This window comes from Notolepis coatsorum (genome assembly GCF_963971535.1).
Source record: "Notolepis coatsorum genome assembly, chromosome: 6".
Taxonomy (NCBI): Eukaryota; Metazoa; Chordata; class Actinopteri; order Aulopiformes; family Paralepididae; genus Notolepis; species Notolepis coatsorum.
In genome coordinates, this window is record NC_140170.1 from 107946735 (window position 1) to 107965832 (window position 19098).

The 19098-nt window shown below is 42.6% G+C and overlaps 1 protein-coding gene across 1 annotated transcript in view; it reads left to right on the top strand.

Moving 5' to 3' along the window:
* Window positions 1–13466, top strand: part of LOC311229641 (coiled-coil domain-containing protein 106-like) — a 76769-nt gene extending 63303 nt beyond the window's left edge. Inside the window, exons 7-8 of the mRNA XM_084315718.1 lie at window positions 679–839; window positions 12701–13466. Coding sequence (XP_084171844.1) covers window positions 679–839; window positions 12701–12856 — 317 coding nt within the window. The 3' untranslated portion in view covers window positions 12857–13466. The remainder of the gene's footprint in view (window positions 1–678; window positions 840–12700) is intronic.
* The last annotated feature ends 5632 nt before the right edge of the window (window positions 13467–19098 follow it).

The window sequence follows — 19098 nt, forward strand, 5'->3', positions numbered from 1 at the left end:
GGCTGCAAAGATTAGTCGACATAATCGACTACGTCGATCATAAAAACTCGACGCAGATTTTTTGCGTCGATTAGTAGTAAAAAAAGAAGAAAAAAAATTGCACTACCTATCTTTGTGAAAGTGGCTTCTCAGCTCTGGTCCAGCTGAAGACAAAGCAGAGGAACAGATTGGACATTGATCATGACCTCAGAGTTGCTTTGTCTACCATCACCCCAGACTTTGAGACTCTTGTCAGGAGCAAACAACATCCCCAGTTATCCTTTTAGTTCCCGGCGATGTTAAGCTAAGAAGTCTGCTAAGAAGGATATATTATTTATTATTATTATTTTATTTCATTGTGTTTTTATCCCTAGTTGCACTTTTGTTGCAACCCCAGTTATTCCATTAGTTCCCCCAAACTTACTGTCGGCCTGTTATGTTAAGCTAAGAAGTTTGCTAAGAGCCCGGAAAAGGAGCCGCGCCCACAGGAAGCAGAGATGGAGGGTGTGACAGAAATAATCGTTAGATTAGTCGACCAAAATAATCGTTAGTTGCAGCCCTAGAGTCGGGTGATAACTATCTGAGTCTCTGTATCTCTGTCTCTCTCTCTATATCTCTCTCTGTCTCTGTATCTCTGTCTCTCTCTCTATATCTCTCTCTGTCTCTATATATCGCTCTCTCTCTACCCCCCCCCCCCAGTGAAAGACCCAGAAGGGGTGTTGTTGCGTTACAAGAAGATCCTGACCACCTACCAGCGTGTGAGGAGCATGTCCCGGGCCTTCAACATCCACGGGGTGGACCGAAATACCATGGCCTCCACCTCTCCCATCGCGGAGATGCTCCTGGTGGCCCCAGAGAAGGTATGGAGATCAACATGCTGGGTTAGGGTTAGGGCTGGTGGCAGTACCCTGCTTCCAACGAACCATAGTAATAAATTCCACTTACCTTACTGTCGGACATCTAGCCATCAATTCAACATTAGCTTTAGAGGTCCTAAACTCTGGAACACTAAGTTCATCATTGAGGTCAACAACCTCCTTATCTATATTTAAAAAACAAATAAAATCTCATTTAATTTCATCATAAATCATCAACACATTAAGTTAAAAAAATAATAATCTTGTTATTAGCTCGTGTCAATCTTCCATTTTTTCGCTATAGTGTCTGACTTATGTCTCTGATCTTGTTTTAAGTTTATTTTCTAGACCATGTTTACATGTATTTCGTTCATATATGTTTATGGACAATGGGATGGGAGTGGAACTTTGTACAAGCCCTTTGGGCTTCGTTCCCTCCTAGCAGGCTAGCACTGTCTAGCACTGTTTTTTTTATTTTTATAATGTGATAAATAAACTAAACACGCTGTTAACACTTTGGTTGCCTTGGGTTAAATTCATGATATACCATAGGTTGCCGGCTCTATTTGTCTATGGAGAAGTACCCCTTCTTTGCATGGCTATAACTTTTTAAATTCTATTGCTACATTGCCATTATTAGGGCCCATTCAAAGTCCTATATGTATTGTTCATTGTGTAGCAACGTTAAACTTTTTCATTCACATATTCATAGTAAAGTATGGTCTAATGTATAAGTGTTTTCATCTCTTTCTGCAGCTTTCTCCAGAACGTGATCTATAGCCCCAAATGCATTATATTGATGATGCAATACAGTTTTATGGCAATCAGCGCGATATAAAAAATTCCAACTAGACGTACTTCTAGAAGTTACTACACGTCATCTGATGTTGACCGGATGGGCTAGGGGGCGTTTATAATTCCGTGGGCAGCGTTATACCGATCATCTAATGTGGGTCAAATGTTGATAATAGCAGTTAGTATCGAAGACAGTAACGTTACACGCTAAAACTCACCCCAGTCTCCGCGCGCCGTTGGGCGATCATCGTAGAGTAGAAATCTTATCATTATGGGATGTAAATTTACCCGGTCCATCTCCAGCTTGTATAATGGTATATACGTCCAAATCATGTTGTTTATCAAGTTATTGGCAATCGATCACTGTGTAGCGTGACGAGCCAGAGTCCCGGGACCTATAGCGAGTGCCCGGAAGTAATACGGACGTCTAGCACAACCTCTATGGCACATCATGTTAAGCGATTGCGCCGATCGGCCACCAGATGGCGCTCCTGAACCGCCAGAGAGCTCAGTGGGTCCTGCTGGTGGATCTCAGGCCAGCGGAGGGGACATATGAATCCGATCGCAGATTTTTGAAATATTGATATAAGGACGCTGTACAGCGTCCTCCGGCAACTTGAGCATGGCCGGCAATGACGTCTAAAGACGTTTCATGGCAGCCAAAGTGTTAACCCTGGCTGGTGGCAGTACCCTGCTTCCAACACGCCCGCTAACCTGGCTGGTGGCAGTACGTACCATGCTTCCAACACGCTGTTAACCCTGGCTGGTGGCAGTACCCTGCTTCCAACGCGCCATTAACCCTGGCTGGTGGCAGTACCCTGCTTCCAACATGCTGTTAACCCTGGCTGGTGGCAGTACCCTGCTTCCAACACGCTGTTAACCCTGGCTGGTGGCAGTACCCTGCTTCCAACACGCTGTTAACCCTGGCTGGTGGCAGTACCCTGCTTCCAACACGCTGTTAACCCTGGCTGGTGGCAGTACCCTGCTTCCCTGCATAACAGTCATTTACACATGTGTATCTCTGTCTCCCATCCTTACTCTGTGTCCCTTCATTACTCTGTGTCTCTTCATTACTCTCTCTCTTCATTACTCTGTGTCTCTTCTTTACTCTGTGTCTCTTCTTTACTCTGTGTCTCTTCTTTACTCTGTCTCTTCATTACTCTGTCTCTTCATTACTCTGTGTGTCTCTTCATTACTCTGTGTCTTCTTTACTCTGTGTGTCTCTTCATTACTCTGTGTCTCTTCATTACTCTGTGTGTCTCTTCATTACTCTGTGTGTCTCTTCATTACTCTGTGTGTCTCTTCTTTACTCTGTGTCTCTTCATTACTCTGTGTCTCTTCATTACTCTGTGTGTCTCTTCATTACTTTGTGTCTTCATTACTCTCTGTCTTCATTACTCTGTGTCGCTTCATTACTCTGTCTCTTCATTACTCTGTGTGTCTCTTCATTACTCTGTCTCTTCATTACTCTGTCTCTTCTTTACTCTGTGTCTCTTCATTACTCTGTGTGTCTCTTCATTACTCTGTCTCCATTACTCTGTGTCTCTTCATTACTCTGTGTCTCTTCATTACTCTGTGTGTCTCTTCATTACTCTGTGTCTCTTCATTACTCTGTGTTTCTTCTTTACTCTGTGTCTTCATTACTCTGTGTCGCTTCATTACTCTGTGTCTCTTCATTACTCTGTGTGTCTCTTCATTACTCTGTGTCTCTTCATTACTCTGTGTCTCTTCATTACTATGTGTGTCTCTTCATTACTCTGTGTCTCTTCATTACTCTGTGTCTCTTCATTACTCTGTGTCGCTTCATTAATCTGTGTCTCTTCATTACTCTGTGTCTCTTCATTACTCTGTCTCTTCATTACTCTGTGTGTCTCTTCATTACTCTGTGTCTCTTTACTCTGTCTCTTCATTACTCTGTCTGTCTCTTCATTACTCTGTGTCTCTTCATTACTCTGTCTCTTCATTACTCTGTGTCTCTTCTTTACTCTGTGTCTCTCTTCATTACTCTGTCTCTTCTTTACTCTGTCTCTTCATTACTCTGTCTCTTCATTACGCTGTGTGTCTCTTCATTACTCTGTGTCTCTTCATTACTCTGTCTCTTCTTTACTCTGTGTCTCTTCATTACTCTGTGTCTCTTCTTTACTCTGTGTGTCTTGTTTACTCTGTGTCTCTTCATTACTCTGTGTCTCTTCATTACTCTGTGTGTCTCTTCATTACTCTGTGTCTCTTCTTTACTCTGTGTCTCTTCATTACTCTGTGTCTCTTCATTACTCTGTGGATCTTCATTACTCTGTCTCTTCATTACTCTGTGTCTCTTCATTACTCTGGGTCTCTTCTTTACTCTGTCTCTTCATTACTCTGTGTCTCTTCATTACTCTGTGTCTCTTCTTTACTCTGTCACTTCATTACCCTGTGTGTCTCTTCATTACTCTGTGTCTCTTCATTACTCTGGGTCTCTTCTTTACTCTGTGTCTCTTCTTTACTCTGTGTCTCTTCTTTACTCTGTCTCTCTTCATTACTCTGTGTCTCTTCATTACTCTGTGTCTCTTCTTTACTCTGTGTCTCTTCTTTACTCTGTGTGTCTCTTCATTGCTCTGTCTCTCTTCATTACTCTGTGTCTCTTCTTTATTCTGTGTGTCTCTTCATTACTCTGTGTCTCTTCATTACTCTGTGTCTCTTCTTTACTCTGTGTCTCTTCATTACTCTGTGTCTCCTCTTTACTCTGTGTCTCTTCATTACTCTGTGTCTCTTCTTTACTCTGTCTCTTCTTTATTCTGTGTCTCTTCATTACTCTGTGTCTCTTCTTTACTCTGTGTGTCTCTTCTTTACTCTGTCTCTTCTTTACTCTATGTCTCTTCATTACTCTGTGTCTCTTCTTTACTCTGTGTCTCTTCATTACTCTGTCTCTTCTTTACTCTGTGTGTCTCTTCATTACTGTGTCTCTTCATTACTCGGTGTCTCTTCTTTACTCTGTGTGTCTCTTCATTACTCTGTGTCTCTTCTTTACTCTGTGTCTCTTCATTACTCTGTGTCTCTTCTTTACTCTGTGTCTCTTCATTACTCTGTCTCTTCTTTACTCTGTGTCTCTTCATTACTCTGTGTCTCTTCATTACTCTGTGTCTCTTCTTTACTCTGTGTCTCTTCATTACTCTGTGTCTCTTCATTACTCTGTGTCTCTTCTTTACTCTGTGTCTCTTCATTACTCTGTCTCTTCATTACTCTGTGTCTCTTCATTACTCTGTGTCTCTTCTTTACTCTGTCTCTTCATTACTCTGTCTCTTCTTTACTCTGTGTCTCTTCATTACTCTGTGTCTCTTCATTACTCTGTCTCTTCTTTACTCTGTGTCTCTTCATTACTCTGTGTCTCTTCATTACTCTGTGTCTTCTTTACTCTGTGTCTTTTCTTTACTCTGTGTGTCTCTTCATTACTCTGTCTCTTCTTTACTCTGTGTCTCTTCATTACTCTGTGTCTTCTTTACTCTGTGTCTCTTCTTTACTCTGTGTGTTTCTTCTTTACTCTGTCTCTTCTTTACTCTGTCTCTCTTCTTTACTCTGTCTCCATTACTCTGTGTCTCTTCATTACTCTGTGTCTCTTCATTACTCTGTCTCTTCTTTACTCTGTCTCTTCATTACTCTGTGTCTCTTCTTTACTCTGTGTCTCCTCATTACTCTGTGTCTCTTCTTTACTCTGTGTCTCTTCATTACTCTGTCTCTTCATTACTCTGTGTCTCATCATTACTCTGTCTCTTCTTTACTCTGTCTCTTCTTTACTCTGTGTCTCTTCATTACTCTGTGTCTCATCATTACTCTGTCTCTTCTTTACTCTGTCTCTTCTTTACTCTGTGTCTCTTCATTACTCTGTGTCTCTTCTTTACTCTGTCTCTTCTTTACTCTGTGTGTCTTCATTACTCTGTGTCTCTTCATTACTCTGTGTGTCTCTTCATTACTCTGTCTCTTCATTACTCTGTGTCTCTTCATTACTCTGTGTCTCTTCTTTACTCTGTGTGTCTCTTCATTACTCTGTGTCTCTTCATCACTGTGTCTCTTCATTACTCTCTGTCTCTTCATTACTCTGTGTCTCTTCATTACTCTGTGTCTCTTCATTACTGTGTGTCTCTTCATTACTCTGTGTCTCTTCATCACTCTGTGTCTCTTCATTACTCTGTGTCTCTTCATTACTCTGTGTCTCTTCATTATTCTGTGTCTCTTCTTTACTCTGTCTCTTCATTACCCTGTGTCTCTTCATTACCCTGTGTCTCTTCTTTACTCTGTGTCTCTTCATTACTCTGTGTCTCTTCCAGGGTTTCCGTTAGAATTTTTTTTTTTGCAGGTCTGAGTGTCCGGTAGATTTCAATCTACCGGACAAATGGGATAAATTCCGGTCAGAGTTTATTGAGCTTAAAAACAATTGATAGGCCTATATAAAGAATTACATCATCAAGGCATTTATAATATTTTAACTTAAAACTAGGCTACTTTTGCGTATATACAGTCATTAATATATTCCAAATAAAATAAGTCCCTCGAGACTTCGTGCTGCTGCCGACTTGAGGTGTCAGTGGGCAGTCTGCCCGACCTTAATAAACAGCAGTCTATTATAATCACATTTTTATGAGCTAACGAATTCCGTTATATTGGACATTTGTATTAATTATATCAAGCGAAGAACTGAGAAATTTGGCAGAGAGAGACGGCAACATTATCGTGGGTTTGCGTGATGTATCTCCACCTCCCAACTGTAAAGTTTTAGAATGAAGGCTCCGACACATTGATTCCTGGTTTGACTCTTTATGAACGTCTTCAAGCTTACAGACACATTCCTGCTGTTATCGCTAGAACTACCACAATAACAATACTCCCGCTGCTTCTCCGTAGTGCACTGACAAGATCACCCGAGTGTCTCGCTCTTGAGGAGTAAAACCTAGAGCGCCCTCTATAGGTCAGAACTAAACATTACCAAGCTCACTGAACATTATGAACATAACGTCAACTATGTGAACCATGGACATTACAACCCTCCTTTCCTTACATTTCTTTTCTTTAACAATAACTACACATTAGTTGAACTCAACAATGTATTTTGGAACATTATTACATTATGCACATTATTCAAAGTCAGTGAGGTATGATGGGGGTCTTCTGCTTTCCCTCACTGGGTACCTGTGACCAGGTGGCTGTGGCCTGGGGCTGTCAGGGCATAAACGTTCTGCAGTGTAGTGAGGATCTATTTCAGTCCAGTCTATGACACCTTGCATGTCAGCTGATTGAGAGTGGTGATCATCCACCTTAGGTAAATTCTTAAAGTGGGATGAGTTTCTGGTGATGACATGATTGTTACGTTTAGCTGTCACCATGGAGCCTTTGATCGCAATGATCTTGTATGGGTGGGGATTGTAAGCAGGGCATAGCTTCCCTTCCTTCTTTTGACGACAGAGAACTCTATCACCAGCCTTCAGAGCCAAAGGAACCACATGGCGCCTCCTTTCCGCATTATGTTTCATCCTGTCCTTCGCCATTGCATCTGCTCGTCGTATTTTTGCATCAGTCGGAGACTGATAGTGGACAGCAGGCGTGGGTAGCTTGATCCTCAGAGGCCTACCAAACAGCACATCAGCTGGAGCCATCCCAGTGGAGCAGTGTGGCGTGGCACGGTAGTTGCGTAGAAATGCATATAGAGTCTGTTTCCATGGACGACCTTCAACATGTGTAGCCCGTATATTCTTCTCCAAGGTGCGCATGAACCGTTCTGCCTCTCCATTCGCCTGAGGCCACAATGGAGTTATCTTTCTGTGTTTAAAACCCAAATATGTTGCAAAATCTGCAAATTCCGAGCTCTGAAAGGGGGGGCCATTATCCGTTTTGACCTGCAGTGGAATTCCCAGTGTTGAGAATATCTTGTCGAGTTTAGGGATAGTGGCCCTGGCTGACGTGGACTGAAGAATCTCAACCTCTGGGTACCTTGAATATTCATCAACAACTACCAAAAGATAATCCCCAGAGGGGAATGGACCACAGAAATCAACACTAACCTTTTCCCATGGTGACGATGGCAGTTCAGACATGCAGAGGGGTTCTTGTGTGTGGTTGGGCACAACAGCCTGACATGGGATGCAGCCAGCTATCATTGCCTCCACTTGCTTGTCAATTCCAGGGAACCAGACTTTCTCCCTGATCAGCTTCTTAGTTTTGACCACCCCCTGGTGGCCTTCATGTGCAAGTGATATTGCTCTGACTTGTAAAGAGTGGGGGACGACAATCTTTGTGCCACGCAGTACAGTGTCACCATTAGCAGTCACTGTCAGTTCATCTTTTATTTTCTTGAACGACACAAGAGCAGATCTGTCAACTCCATCAATAGAGTCCCGTTTGTCAGACAGCAACCTCCAAGAGTCATCTTTAATGAGTCGCATTACTTCACGTAGAGTGGGATCAGTTGTGGTTGCATCCTGAATTTCCGCCAGTGTCATCGCCTTGGGTACAGCATTTTCAGTGACAAAGTTTATGTATTCTTCAGCTTGTCTTTCGTCGTCTGACATAGCGTGAGAGATGTGTGATACCTGTGCCGGGTGGCGCGACATGTAATCCGCCGGGTTGTCTTTGCCAGCCTTGTAACAGACTGTGTAGTTGTATGGTTGCAGACGCAGGCTCCAACACTCTATACGAGCAGGTGGTTTGGATTTGGGGTTATTGAAAATCCATTCCAATGGTTTGTGATCACTGACAAGTGTGAAGGCTGCACCATAGAGGTATATGTGAAAATGTTCACAGCCCCAGACAATAGCAAGGGCCTCACGTTCTGTCTGTGAATACTTTTGTTCAATGGGGGACAGTGCTCTACTTGCATAGCTTATCACTCTGGCCGGCTCATTTGGACTGTTCCTTTGTGCCAATACAGCCCCAAGACCTACTGGGCTTGCATCAACAACCAGTTCAGTTAGTTTGTGTGGGTCAAAGTAGGTCATCACAGCGTCACTAGTAAGGCTGCGTTTCATCTCATTAAGAGACCTCTGGTGTTCTTCGGTCCATGTCCAATGAGCAGATTTCCTTGTCAGGTCTCGCAAGGGTTGAGTTATGGTGGCAAAATCCTTTATGAATCGGGCGCTGTAGTTTGCCATGCCAAGGAGACTGCGTATCTCACTTGCATTGGTCGGGGGAGCAGCATCATGAATCGCCTGAACCTTCTTAGGATCTGGAGAGAAACCTCCATCTGAGAATGTATATCCGAAGAAGTCAAGAGTGGTCTGTGCGTATGAGCACTTGGCCTTGTTGAGAGTCAGGTTTTTTTCTTTCAGTCGCTGAAAGGTTGCCCTGAGAGCTTGATCATGGGCAGCCCTGGTTTCCCCAAAAACCAGAATGTCATCACTGAGGTTGATGACTCCTGGAATGCCATCCAGGGCCTGTTGAATGGCATTTTGGAACACCTCTGCAGCCGACGAGACCCCAAAGCTCAGTCTCTTGTAACGTCGTAGCCCTACATGAGTGGAGAATGTTGTGATGTATCGTGAGGATGGATCCAGTTCTAGCTGATGATATCCACTGTTTAAATCCAGCTTTGAGAAGAACTTGGCTCCATTGAGTGCCTGTATCACATCATCTACTGTGGGTGTGAGATGTCTTTCTCTTTCGATGGCACAATTTGGTACCCTCATGTCCACACATAAACGCACACCTTCCGGGTCTTTTGGCTTTGGAACAACAACTATCGGAGAAACCCATGGAGTGGGGCCATCAACCTTTTCAATTACATCGAGATCCTCCAGGCGTTGTAGTTCAGCTTCAACCCGCTTCCTCACATGAAACGGCACTCTTCTATGAGGTTGTGTGACAGTAGAAACGTCTTTATTTATGTGTAACTTGACTTGAACCCCATCCAACTTGCCCAATCCATGGAATAGACCGTCGTACTCAGTGAGGATATCATCCACTGTATTCGCTTCTGTCTGTTTGCAAGCTGATGTGGGCTGTCTGTCGACCGGTTGTCGTGGAGATGTGAGCTGTTCCTGCTGCTCTGGGGATGTATGAAGGGCATTAGCAATCTTGATTAGCCCAAGTTGACTGGCAGTGTCATATCCGAGTAAACTGCCATTATTTCCTTGTAACACATGGAATGTTGTAGTTGTGAACTGTGATTTGGACTCCACCAGCGAGGTGAATTTTCCCAGGGCAGGTAGTGGCTTACGAGAGCCATAGGGAAATATGGGAACAGTGCATTTGGTGAGTGGGGGCTTATATGTCAGTCTCTGGTAAGTTGCCTCATCAATGATATTTACAGTTGCCCCTGTATCCAGCATCACATTTATTTTGCAGTCACCAACCTTTATGTTTGCATGTGGGAGGTCTGATCTAGTTTGAGAAAGTGTGTACAGATACTCCTCAGACGATTCTCTGTCTGCATGTGTTGAGTTTGGTGTGATTTCCCTGTCACTGGTGTGCATATAGTGCACTTCATGTCGGTCTCTCTTTTCCCATGGTGCTCTGGTGCCCCCTTGTGGTCGTTTGGAACGACAGCACTTTGAGAAATGTCCTTGTTTACCGCAGGTGTTACACGTTCTCCCCCTCGCTGGGCACGGTGTTTCCTCACGATGGGGAAAAGTGCCAGAGCAATTATAGCAACTTTTATTTGTAGCTCCCCTCCCCATATTCATAGCCAAAACATCTTCCCTCATGTTTCCTTGAGCCGAACTGTGTCGTGTTTGCTCCATTCCTGATGCTTGAGTCTCGGCAAGTGCCATGGTTCTACCCAGTGATAGTAGCTCAGTCAGCGTCATCTCCGGTTTCTGTAGTGCTTGACGTCGCAGCTTATTACATGTGCACGTCTGGATAATCATCGTCTTGATCTCTCTTTCAATATCAGAAAACTCACAGGTTGCTGCTAGCTGTCGCAGCCTAGTGTGATAAGAGTCGAGACTTTCTCCAGCCAATTGTATAGCTTGTCTGAATTTGTAAGTCTCGTATGTGACGTTGAGTTTAGGGGAAAAATACTCACTCAGTTTATCTTTAGCTTTTTTATAGTCTTTTGCGTCACCCGTGTCTGACAGTGTATCAAAAATGTCCTGTACACCTTCCCCTGCATAATGTAGAAGCATCGCACGTCGTCTTGTTTCATCCTTGACATCCAACGCAACAATGAAATTTTCAAAACGCTGTATCCACTTTCTCCAACGGATAGATGAGCTGTGATCGTCACTTGTATCAAAAGTAGGGAACGATGGTAATGCAGCAGCCATGGTTATACAGAAATATAACTTTTACTCCTCGTCGCCAGTGTAAAGTTTTAGAATGAAGGCTCCGACACATTGATTCCTGGTTTGACTCTTTATGAACGTCTTCAAGCTTACAGACACATTCCTGCTGTTATCGCTAGAACTACCACAATAACAATACTCCCGCTGCTTCTCCGTAGTGCACTGACAAGATCACCCGAGTGTCTCGCTCTTGAGGAGTAAAACCTAGAGCGCCCTCTATAGGTCAGAACTAAACATTACCAAGCTCACTGAACATTATGAACATAACGTCAACTATGTGAACCATGGACATTACACCAACGACTTGGTGCTGGTCATAATGTCCTGTGAAAATAATTCCCTCTAAACACAATTTGATTATTTGAATTGTATTAAAATAGGCTAAAATTAAATAGCCTATGCGATGAACGAAACAATAATTTGTTTCATCGTTGCTTCACCAAGCAGCCGGTCTAATAATGACATCCTGTTGTCAGCGCGAGCTGGCTGTTGATATATTTACGTGAAGCATGGAGCAGCAGTGTTTTTAGGTCCGGTCTGGAAACCGCTCAGCAGCAACCCCACCCAACAGCTGAATTGCCAATGGCTGAATTGGAGTACTGCACCCTGCCGGCCGGCAGATGGATGCTTCTCGCAAATATATCAGCAGCCAGCTCGCGCTGACAACAGGATGTCATTATTAGACCGGCTGCTTGGTGAAGCAACGATGAAACAAATGTAATGATTGTTTGTTTCGTTCATCGCATAGGATATTTAATTTTAGCCTATTTTAATACAATTCAAATAATCTAATTGTGTTTAGAGGGAATTATTTTCACCGGACATTATGACCGGAGAGATTAAATATGTCGGACTTCAACAGATTTTGCCGGTCAAATACCGGTAATTACCGGCTAACTGAAACGCTGGTCTCTTCATTACTCTGTCTCTTCATTACTCTTTGTCTCTTCTTTACTCTGTGTCTCTTCATTACTCTGTCTCTTCTTTACTCTGTGTCTCTTCATTACTCTGTCTCTTCTTTACTCTGTGTCTCTTCATTACTCTGTCTCTTCCTTACTAAAGATGCCGTGTAGCTGTCTTTATTCCAACATGGCTGCCTGTAACCATTAGTAACCACTCTTGAGTTCTGTGCGGCGGTAGAGCAGGTGAAACTTTGGATAAGCATGATATTACTGTTCCACTGCCACTTGGTTACAAGATCCAATAATAAGATGCCAAATCATAAATTTCTTTATTTATCATATATCAACATCTAGCAACAGTTGACTCTTCCAATGCGGTGGAAAAAGTCATTCTAGACATTGGGTGAAAAGCCTCTTATGTTTTCCACCACCAGGTGCCTGAGGTTGTGGAGTTTGAAGCCTCTTCTATGTTTTCCACCACCAGGTGCCTGAGGTTGGGGAGTTTGAAGCCTCTTCTATGTTTTCCACCACCAGGTGCCTGAGGTTGTGGAGTTTGAAGCCTCTTCTATGTTTTCCACCACCTGGTGCCTGAGGTGGAGTTTGAAGCCTCTTCTATGTTTTCCACCACCAGGTGCCTGAGGTGGAGTTTGAAGCCTCTTCTATGTTTTCCACCACCAGGTGCCTGAGGTGGAGTTAGAAGCCTCTTCTATGTTTTCCACCACCAGGTGCCTGAGGTGGAGTTAGAAGCCTCTTCTATGTTTTCCACCACCAGGTGCCTGAGGTTGGGGAGTTTGAAGCCTCTTCTATGTTTTCCACCACCAGGTGCCTGAGGTTGTGGAGTTTGAAGCCTCTTCTATGTTTTCCACCACCAGGTGCCTGAGGTTGGGGAGTTTGAAGCCTCTTCTATGTTTTCCACCACCAGGTGCCTGAGGTTGGGGAGTTTGAAGCTTCCAAGGAGAAACTGCTGGATTACGCCAGGAGGTGCTACAAGACCATGGATGAGCAGACGCACGCCAACGTGCAGACCATGAAGAAGACCCACCAGCTGCTGCCCATCTCCTACAGGTTCAGAAACTGACTGCACCCATAGGCGCTGATCCGGGTTCAGTTTGGTCAAGGTTAGGATTAGGGATGCACCGAATGGGAAATTCTTGGCCGAAACCGATACCGAAAATAGAAAACAGTTGGCCGAAAACCGAAAGCCGAAAGGCCGAAAATGTTTCATAGAATAGAATTTTTTTTACCAATGTTGTGGAACATTATGATTATGGAAAAATATATGATTATGGCAAAACTTAACTTAAATAATAAATAATCACTATTATGGGTCCATAAAACATTTATGCAGCACTTCTGAATGCATACAGTACATTAATTCCATCTGCGCAGCGGACATCTGTGCTCTACTGAGCGCACCTTTCTAGTCCCCAGCTGAATGTGCTCGCTTGACTCGGCACAGTAGACGCGCGACAGACGGACAGCGTCAATGTGAGAAACAATCCCCCCCCCCTCTCGCTCTGAATAATATGCATATTAGATCACTCAGTGATTAACCGCGGCATATAGTAAATAAGGATATAAAGCATGTTAAAGACGCATTTATTGGACGCGTTGCGCGCAGAGTTTACATAGAAACAGCGTGACTCCCGACAGCGCGACATCATCACAACAACACGCAAATAATATGCATTTTCGGCCGAAAACTTTCGGTGCATCCCTAGTTAGGATAGGGAGGCAGAGAAGCTGGTCCTTCTGTCACTCTCAGCGTAAGTCAGTTCCCAGGTTTTGTTTTGGGCTGATCTACATGAAGCACTTGATTTAAGTTAAAGATGTGATATGTTTTGTTTATTTAAGTTATCCTATTCTCAGGTGAAATAGAAGAGGTTAATTGAAAACCAATAGTTAAGAATATATGTATATATATTGTTAAAAATGTATAATTATTTGATTTTTGTTAAATAAATCGATCAATACAGACTGTATGAATTAATGTTGTTTCTTTTTTTAATGTAGCCAATAGTAAAGACCATAACCCTATGAAAACAGCAGTCAAAGTGTATATTTCAGCACTACGTTTGTTTACAGATGTTTTTAAGATTTTCCGAAAATAAGAATTTATCGGAATATTGCGAATTCTATCTCTCTTTTATCGTAAAACTGTGAGGAAATGACTAAATCCAGATTAAACACTGCCATTGGAAAGAGGAGCTTTTCCCTATCCATAGATGGCCATAATAAGGTAATTTATAGTTCATAATTCAAATGGGTTATAATTATTACTGTATTTACAAATCCTTCTGTTTAATCATCTTCCCTTATTCATTTGCTTCGATTTTTTGTACACTTGTTCTCAAGAAGGTGGTGAATGAGCTCAGTGAGCGAAATCAGAAGAACGGCAAAGATGCAAAAGAAATCATTATTTATATTCTCCTTTGTTTCATCACAATTTACTCAAGCCTAGTAACAGACACAATATCTCTGACACTGGGAATACATTCCCTCAGGTCCATAGATGTTCCTAGATACCAAGAACATGCTAATTGACCTTGTAGAAGTGGCGCAATCTTCCATTTACTTGGGCATGTACTTTTAGGCGAAATGTCTGAAAATAGGGATACAGCTTAACGGTTTAAGCTGTTTCTGGAGTTATTTGAGGACCCCATACGACCTGCTGTTTACATTTAGTTGCTATTAATATCAGTGAATATTAATATGCATTGTCTTTTCAAGTGCACCTCACAGGTGGGCGGCTGGGTGGCGCAGCAGACATTGCGCTCGTCACCAACGCAAGAGACACTGGGTTCGAATCCGGCTGTCGGCGTTGCCTCTGGCTCGGGCCGGCCGTCATACTAACTCATTTGGCAGAGTGTCCACTAAAAGCCTTTTTTTCAAGGCGGACCGCTTTGAAAAAAAGAAAAAAAAAGCTCAGAGCGTTTTTCTGAGGCTCGCGTCAGCCGCGGCTCCGCCCCTTCCTCGATGAGTTACATTGATGAGCGCGCTCCTTTCCAAAAGTTTAACTAGTTTCAACTTTATGAGCTGGGAGCGCTCCGCCAAAAAACGCTGCCGCCGAGAGCTCATAAAACGTGTATCGGAGGGGACATGTGATGCAAGGCTTCTATCCTCCCTACAACCGGCCAGTGGGGGGCATATGCGAGCAATGATCAGGACAGGGGAGGGAGAATTGGCACGAGAGGTAAAATTGGGATGGGTAAGAAAAACTCACAGAAAAAAGGAGGAGAAAAAGTAGGTGATCCATTTCTTATTTGTCTTCATGTTTAACATTGAACGGACCACACCAGTCTTCTTGACAAACATGCGGATTCCAAGTCATTCTTGCCTCGATTCAAAAATCATGCTGCCCTACTTTTTTCTTAACCTCTTCCACCCGTGCGGTCCATCGGCGGACCGCAAATGACATCACGTCATAAATCAATCTCTCCAGACTGTTTGACAAAAGTATCGTTTTATTTTTCAAACCTATTCAAGTATAAACACCATAACCATGTCACAACAGCATTTATAATGTATATTATCATCAATACGTTAGTTTACCAATAGGTTAAAGTGTTATTAGATAGATTTTCGTTTTGGTCTTGTTTAGTTCACGAAAGTCAACCATTTTGGAACTTTTGAACGTCAGGAATTGTAGTTTTCTTGCTGCCATTTTGTAGAGGACACCAACAATTTTTCCGAACGACACTTCCCAAAAGCCTCTATGGGGTTTCAAGCTTCATACTTCTGTATGCATTTTTTTTTTATCCACTTTTTCTCCTTATTTTTAAAAATTTTCTCCCATCCCAATTTCGTATTTCTTCCCTCCCCTGTCTTGAACATTGCTAGACTATACTTCCCACTGGTCGGCTGTAGTGAGGATAGAAGCCTTGCATCACGTGTCCCCTCCGGTACACGAGGAGGCAGCCTGTCGCATCTTTTCACCACAACAGCTCGAACTCTCAGTGGCGAGGAGTAACGCGTGGGAGGCTCACGCTGCCCCCGATTCTTCCTGTTTCCGCCGTACCGGCGTCACCCAACCGACCTGTAGGAGTCGCTGTCCACAACGTCCAATCCCCACCCACCGGCTTTCCCACCCTCTAACACTGCCAATTGTGTTAGTATGTCGGCCGGCCAAGCCGGTAGCAACGCCGAGAGCTGGGCTCGATACCAGCATCTCCTGCGTTAGTGGCGAGCGCCTTGCCCACTGCGCCACTCAGCCGCCTCTGTATGAATTTTTTTAATATCTTATTATTCGGGATAATAAACCACAACACTTAACGTTATTGACATATATTGAAGCGCAGTTAGTTTCTCTTCCCCATTTCTAGCATGTAGCAACAATTAGATTTGAAATTTGTTTCAAAATGGTTGCACCCTGATAAAAATTAAAAAGCTACTGTACTTACAGTAGATTTCATTATCTGTTCTTATGCACGCCTGGTGATACTAAATCTGAATTGAACTCGGCCATTTGAAATATAAGATTTGGCACAATCCATAAATGTGCGAATTGGCTATAATAAGGTAATTTATAAGCCTGCTATTCTATATTCTATAATAATATTTCAAATTGCATTGGTCCGGATGGGAGAATTCAGTACTGTATCAACAAAACCTTCTGTTTAATCATCTTCCCTTTATTAATTTCCTTAGATTTTTGATGATGATCTCAAGAAGGTACTGAAGTTTTTCATGTCTGGTCATTATTAGCATGGTGTTATTCACTGTCAAAGATGCAAAGAAAAATCATAATTCATATTCTCCTTTGTTTAATCACAATTTAAGCAAGACTAGTAATAGACACAATATGTCTGACACTGGGAATACATTCACTGAGGTCCATGGACCTTGTAGAAGTGGAGCAATATTCCATTTACTTATGTATATATTTTAGGCGGATTTTCAGAAAATAGGGCTCCGGGCTTAAGAGGTTAATCTTTTCCCATTTTACTGAAAAACATTTGGTAGTATTTTCTCCAGTTTACCACCGCCATTGGCTTCCAGTGTATCTGAAAATGTGTCTTAAACACCACATAAAGTGTCACCACATTTGACTAAAACACCATGCTGCAGGGCTGTACGTTAACTTTTTTTGCACATAGCACTGGTGCTACAGAGGTTGATAGTTTTGTAGCACAGGCCAAAATCTTGTAGCACAGGCCAAAATCTTGTAGCACAAGTATAAAACGTGTTATATTTGTAACAGTCACAAATGTGCCTATTGTATTTGTGTTATTTAGTTGCAGTGCCATGTTTGGCTGTCATTTTCATGCTGACAAGTTGACGTCACACAGCCAGACACGTTACTGTAAGGAATTATGGGATTTGGTGTTGGGTGTGTGGACTCTACTAGGGGTGGGAATCACCAGTTTCATCACGATACGATATCGATTCTTTGGACAACGATACGATATTTGCCGATATCTGCCACGATACGATGCAGGTGCCTGCAATCGATATGAGACGATATCATAAGCCCATTTAACACAATCAGTAACATTTAGATCAACTCAAAAAAGGTAACGAAAATATAATTTGAAAAAAGTTTATTTAGCTCTTCCAGACATTTAAATGAAAAAACAATCTCTTGTTTTGAATACAAATAGACCTCCTGTTCACTGTAAAGTGCCACGTTTTGATATATTGAGCTTTAAACTTCCAAGTAAATTTTTTTTGGAACTCACAACACACAAACCTAAAACCCCTTCCTCTCCCAAACTGTTTCTACAATTGTTTTATGTTGCATGATGATCATGAATTCATTTATTATTATAATTTTTTTTATATTTGAATATCAACATTATCTGTCCATCCTCAGTAGTCCTCAGTTTACTATAATATACTCCTGACTTCATCGTCTTTCCAAACCCCCTTCACTGCAGATTTTTTTACATTTAATGAACACCTGTACGTGCAATTTCCTGCAATATAGAGCCTTCAATCTTGACCAATAAAGCTGCTCTTTTCACTATAAAACTCAGTTTATATTGCAGTATGATAGCCAATTACTATAATAATAATAATAATAACTTTCCCCATCCTCCCGAAGCCCCTCCGTTCACATCCGATCCCCAGCAGAGCAGCAACAAGCCAACAACAACAACATCATGACCGTCAACACGGGGGGACCCTGATGTAAACAAGACAAACGTCTTTCTCTGGTCTGCATCCCCTTAACAATTGTATGTATTGAGCCGTACTGTATTGGACCCATTCTGCAATCTGTTAAATAAAGTTTTCATTCTTTATATTGCAGTATGATAGCCAATTACTATAATAATAATAATAATAATAATAATAATAATAATAATAATAACTTTCTTGATCCTCCCGAAGCCCCTCTGTTCACATCCGATCCCCAGCAGAGCAGCAACAAGCCAACAACAACAACATCATGACCACATCAACACGGGGACCCTGATGTAAAAGTCTTTCTCTGGTCTGCATCCCCTTAACAATTGTATGTATTGAGCCGTACTGTATTGGACCCATTCTGCAATCTGTTAAATAAAGTTTTCATTCATTCATGAAAGATTCACTAGCTAATGGTTAGGTAACGCTAAGCATGGCGGCTCGGCTCGCATCACTAATACGATAAATATTCAGTTTCAATCTGTTTGCGCATTTAGTATACAGTCACAGTGTTCGACTTATGTTATGACTTGCTCCATTTGGTGTAAAACGACGAAGGATAATCCTCACAAAGCGAATGTTAAATCCAATATCCAGGTGAGGCATTCAAAACAGCCGCCTCCCGAATACGCTCATGACGAGGGACATTCGAACAGCTGTTTTCGCACCAGCCGCCTCCCCCATTCCAACACGTTGTGGTACCGTCGAATGCGCTCATGCTCTGGGGGAGGGACCATGGGAAGCACTGGATCAAACCATTAATGTGGGGGGTCACACAATCTTTGGAAACTTAAAAACTTGCTATTAAGTGTCATTGCGTATTATTAATTTGATTGAAATTACGTAGTTATGGTTAGATTTATATATTCATATGATCAAAAAGTGGAGGAGCAAAAGCACAAGTTTGCCCCCCCCAAGCTCAATAGTGGTGGGGCACCTGCTTCGACTGCTCCATTATGTAGGCGCCTATGCACACAGAGAAAGGGAGAGTGCCCCCCCCTTTCCCTTTCCTCAGTCCCCACTTTCTGCTGTTCTCTATGGCTCTGCCTCTGATGAGGATTAGCTTGTTAGCTTACGCTAACGTAACGTTAATTTCGGGCCATGTGGGCATAAAGGAATGGCGACGATGCAAAGCATGTTAGATGCATTTGACCCGTTGTGAAAAAATGAGACCCGCCACAGGATTTTCAAAAA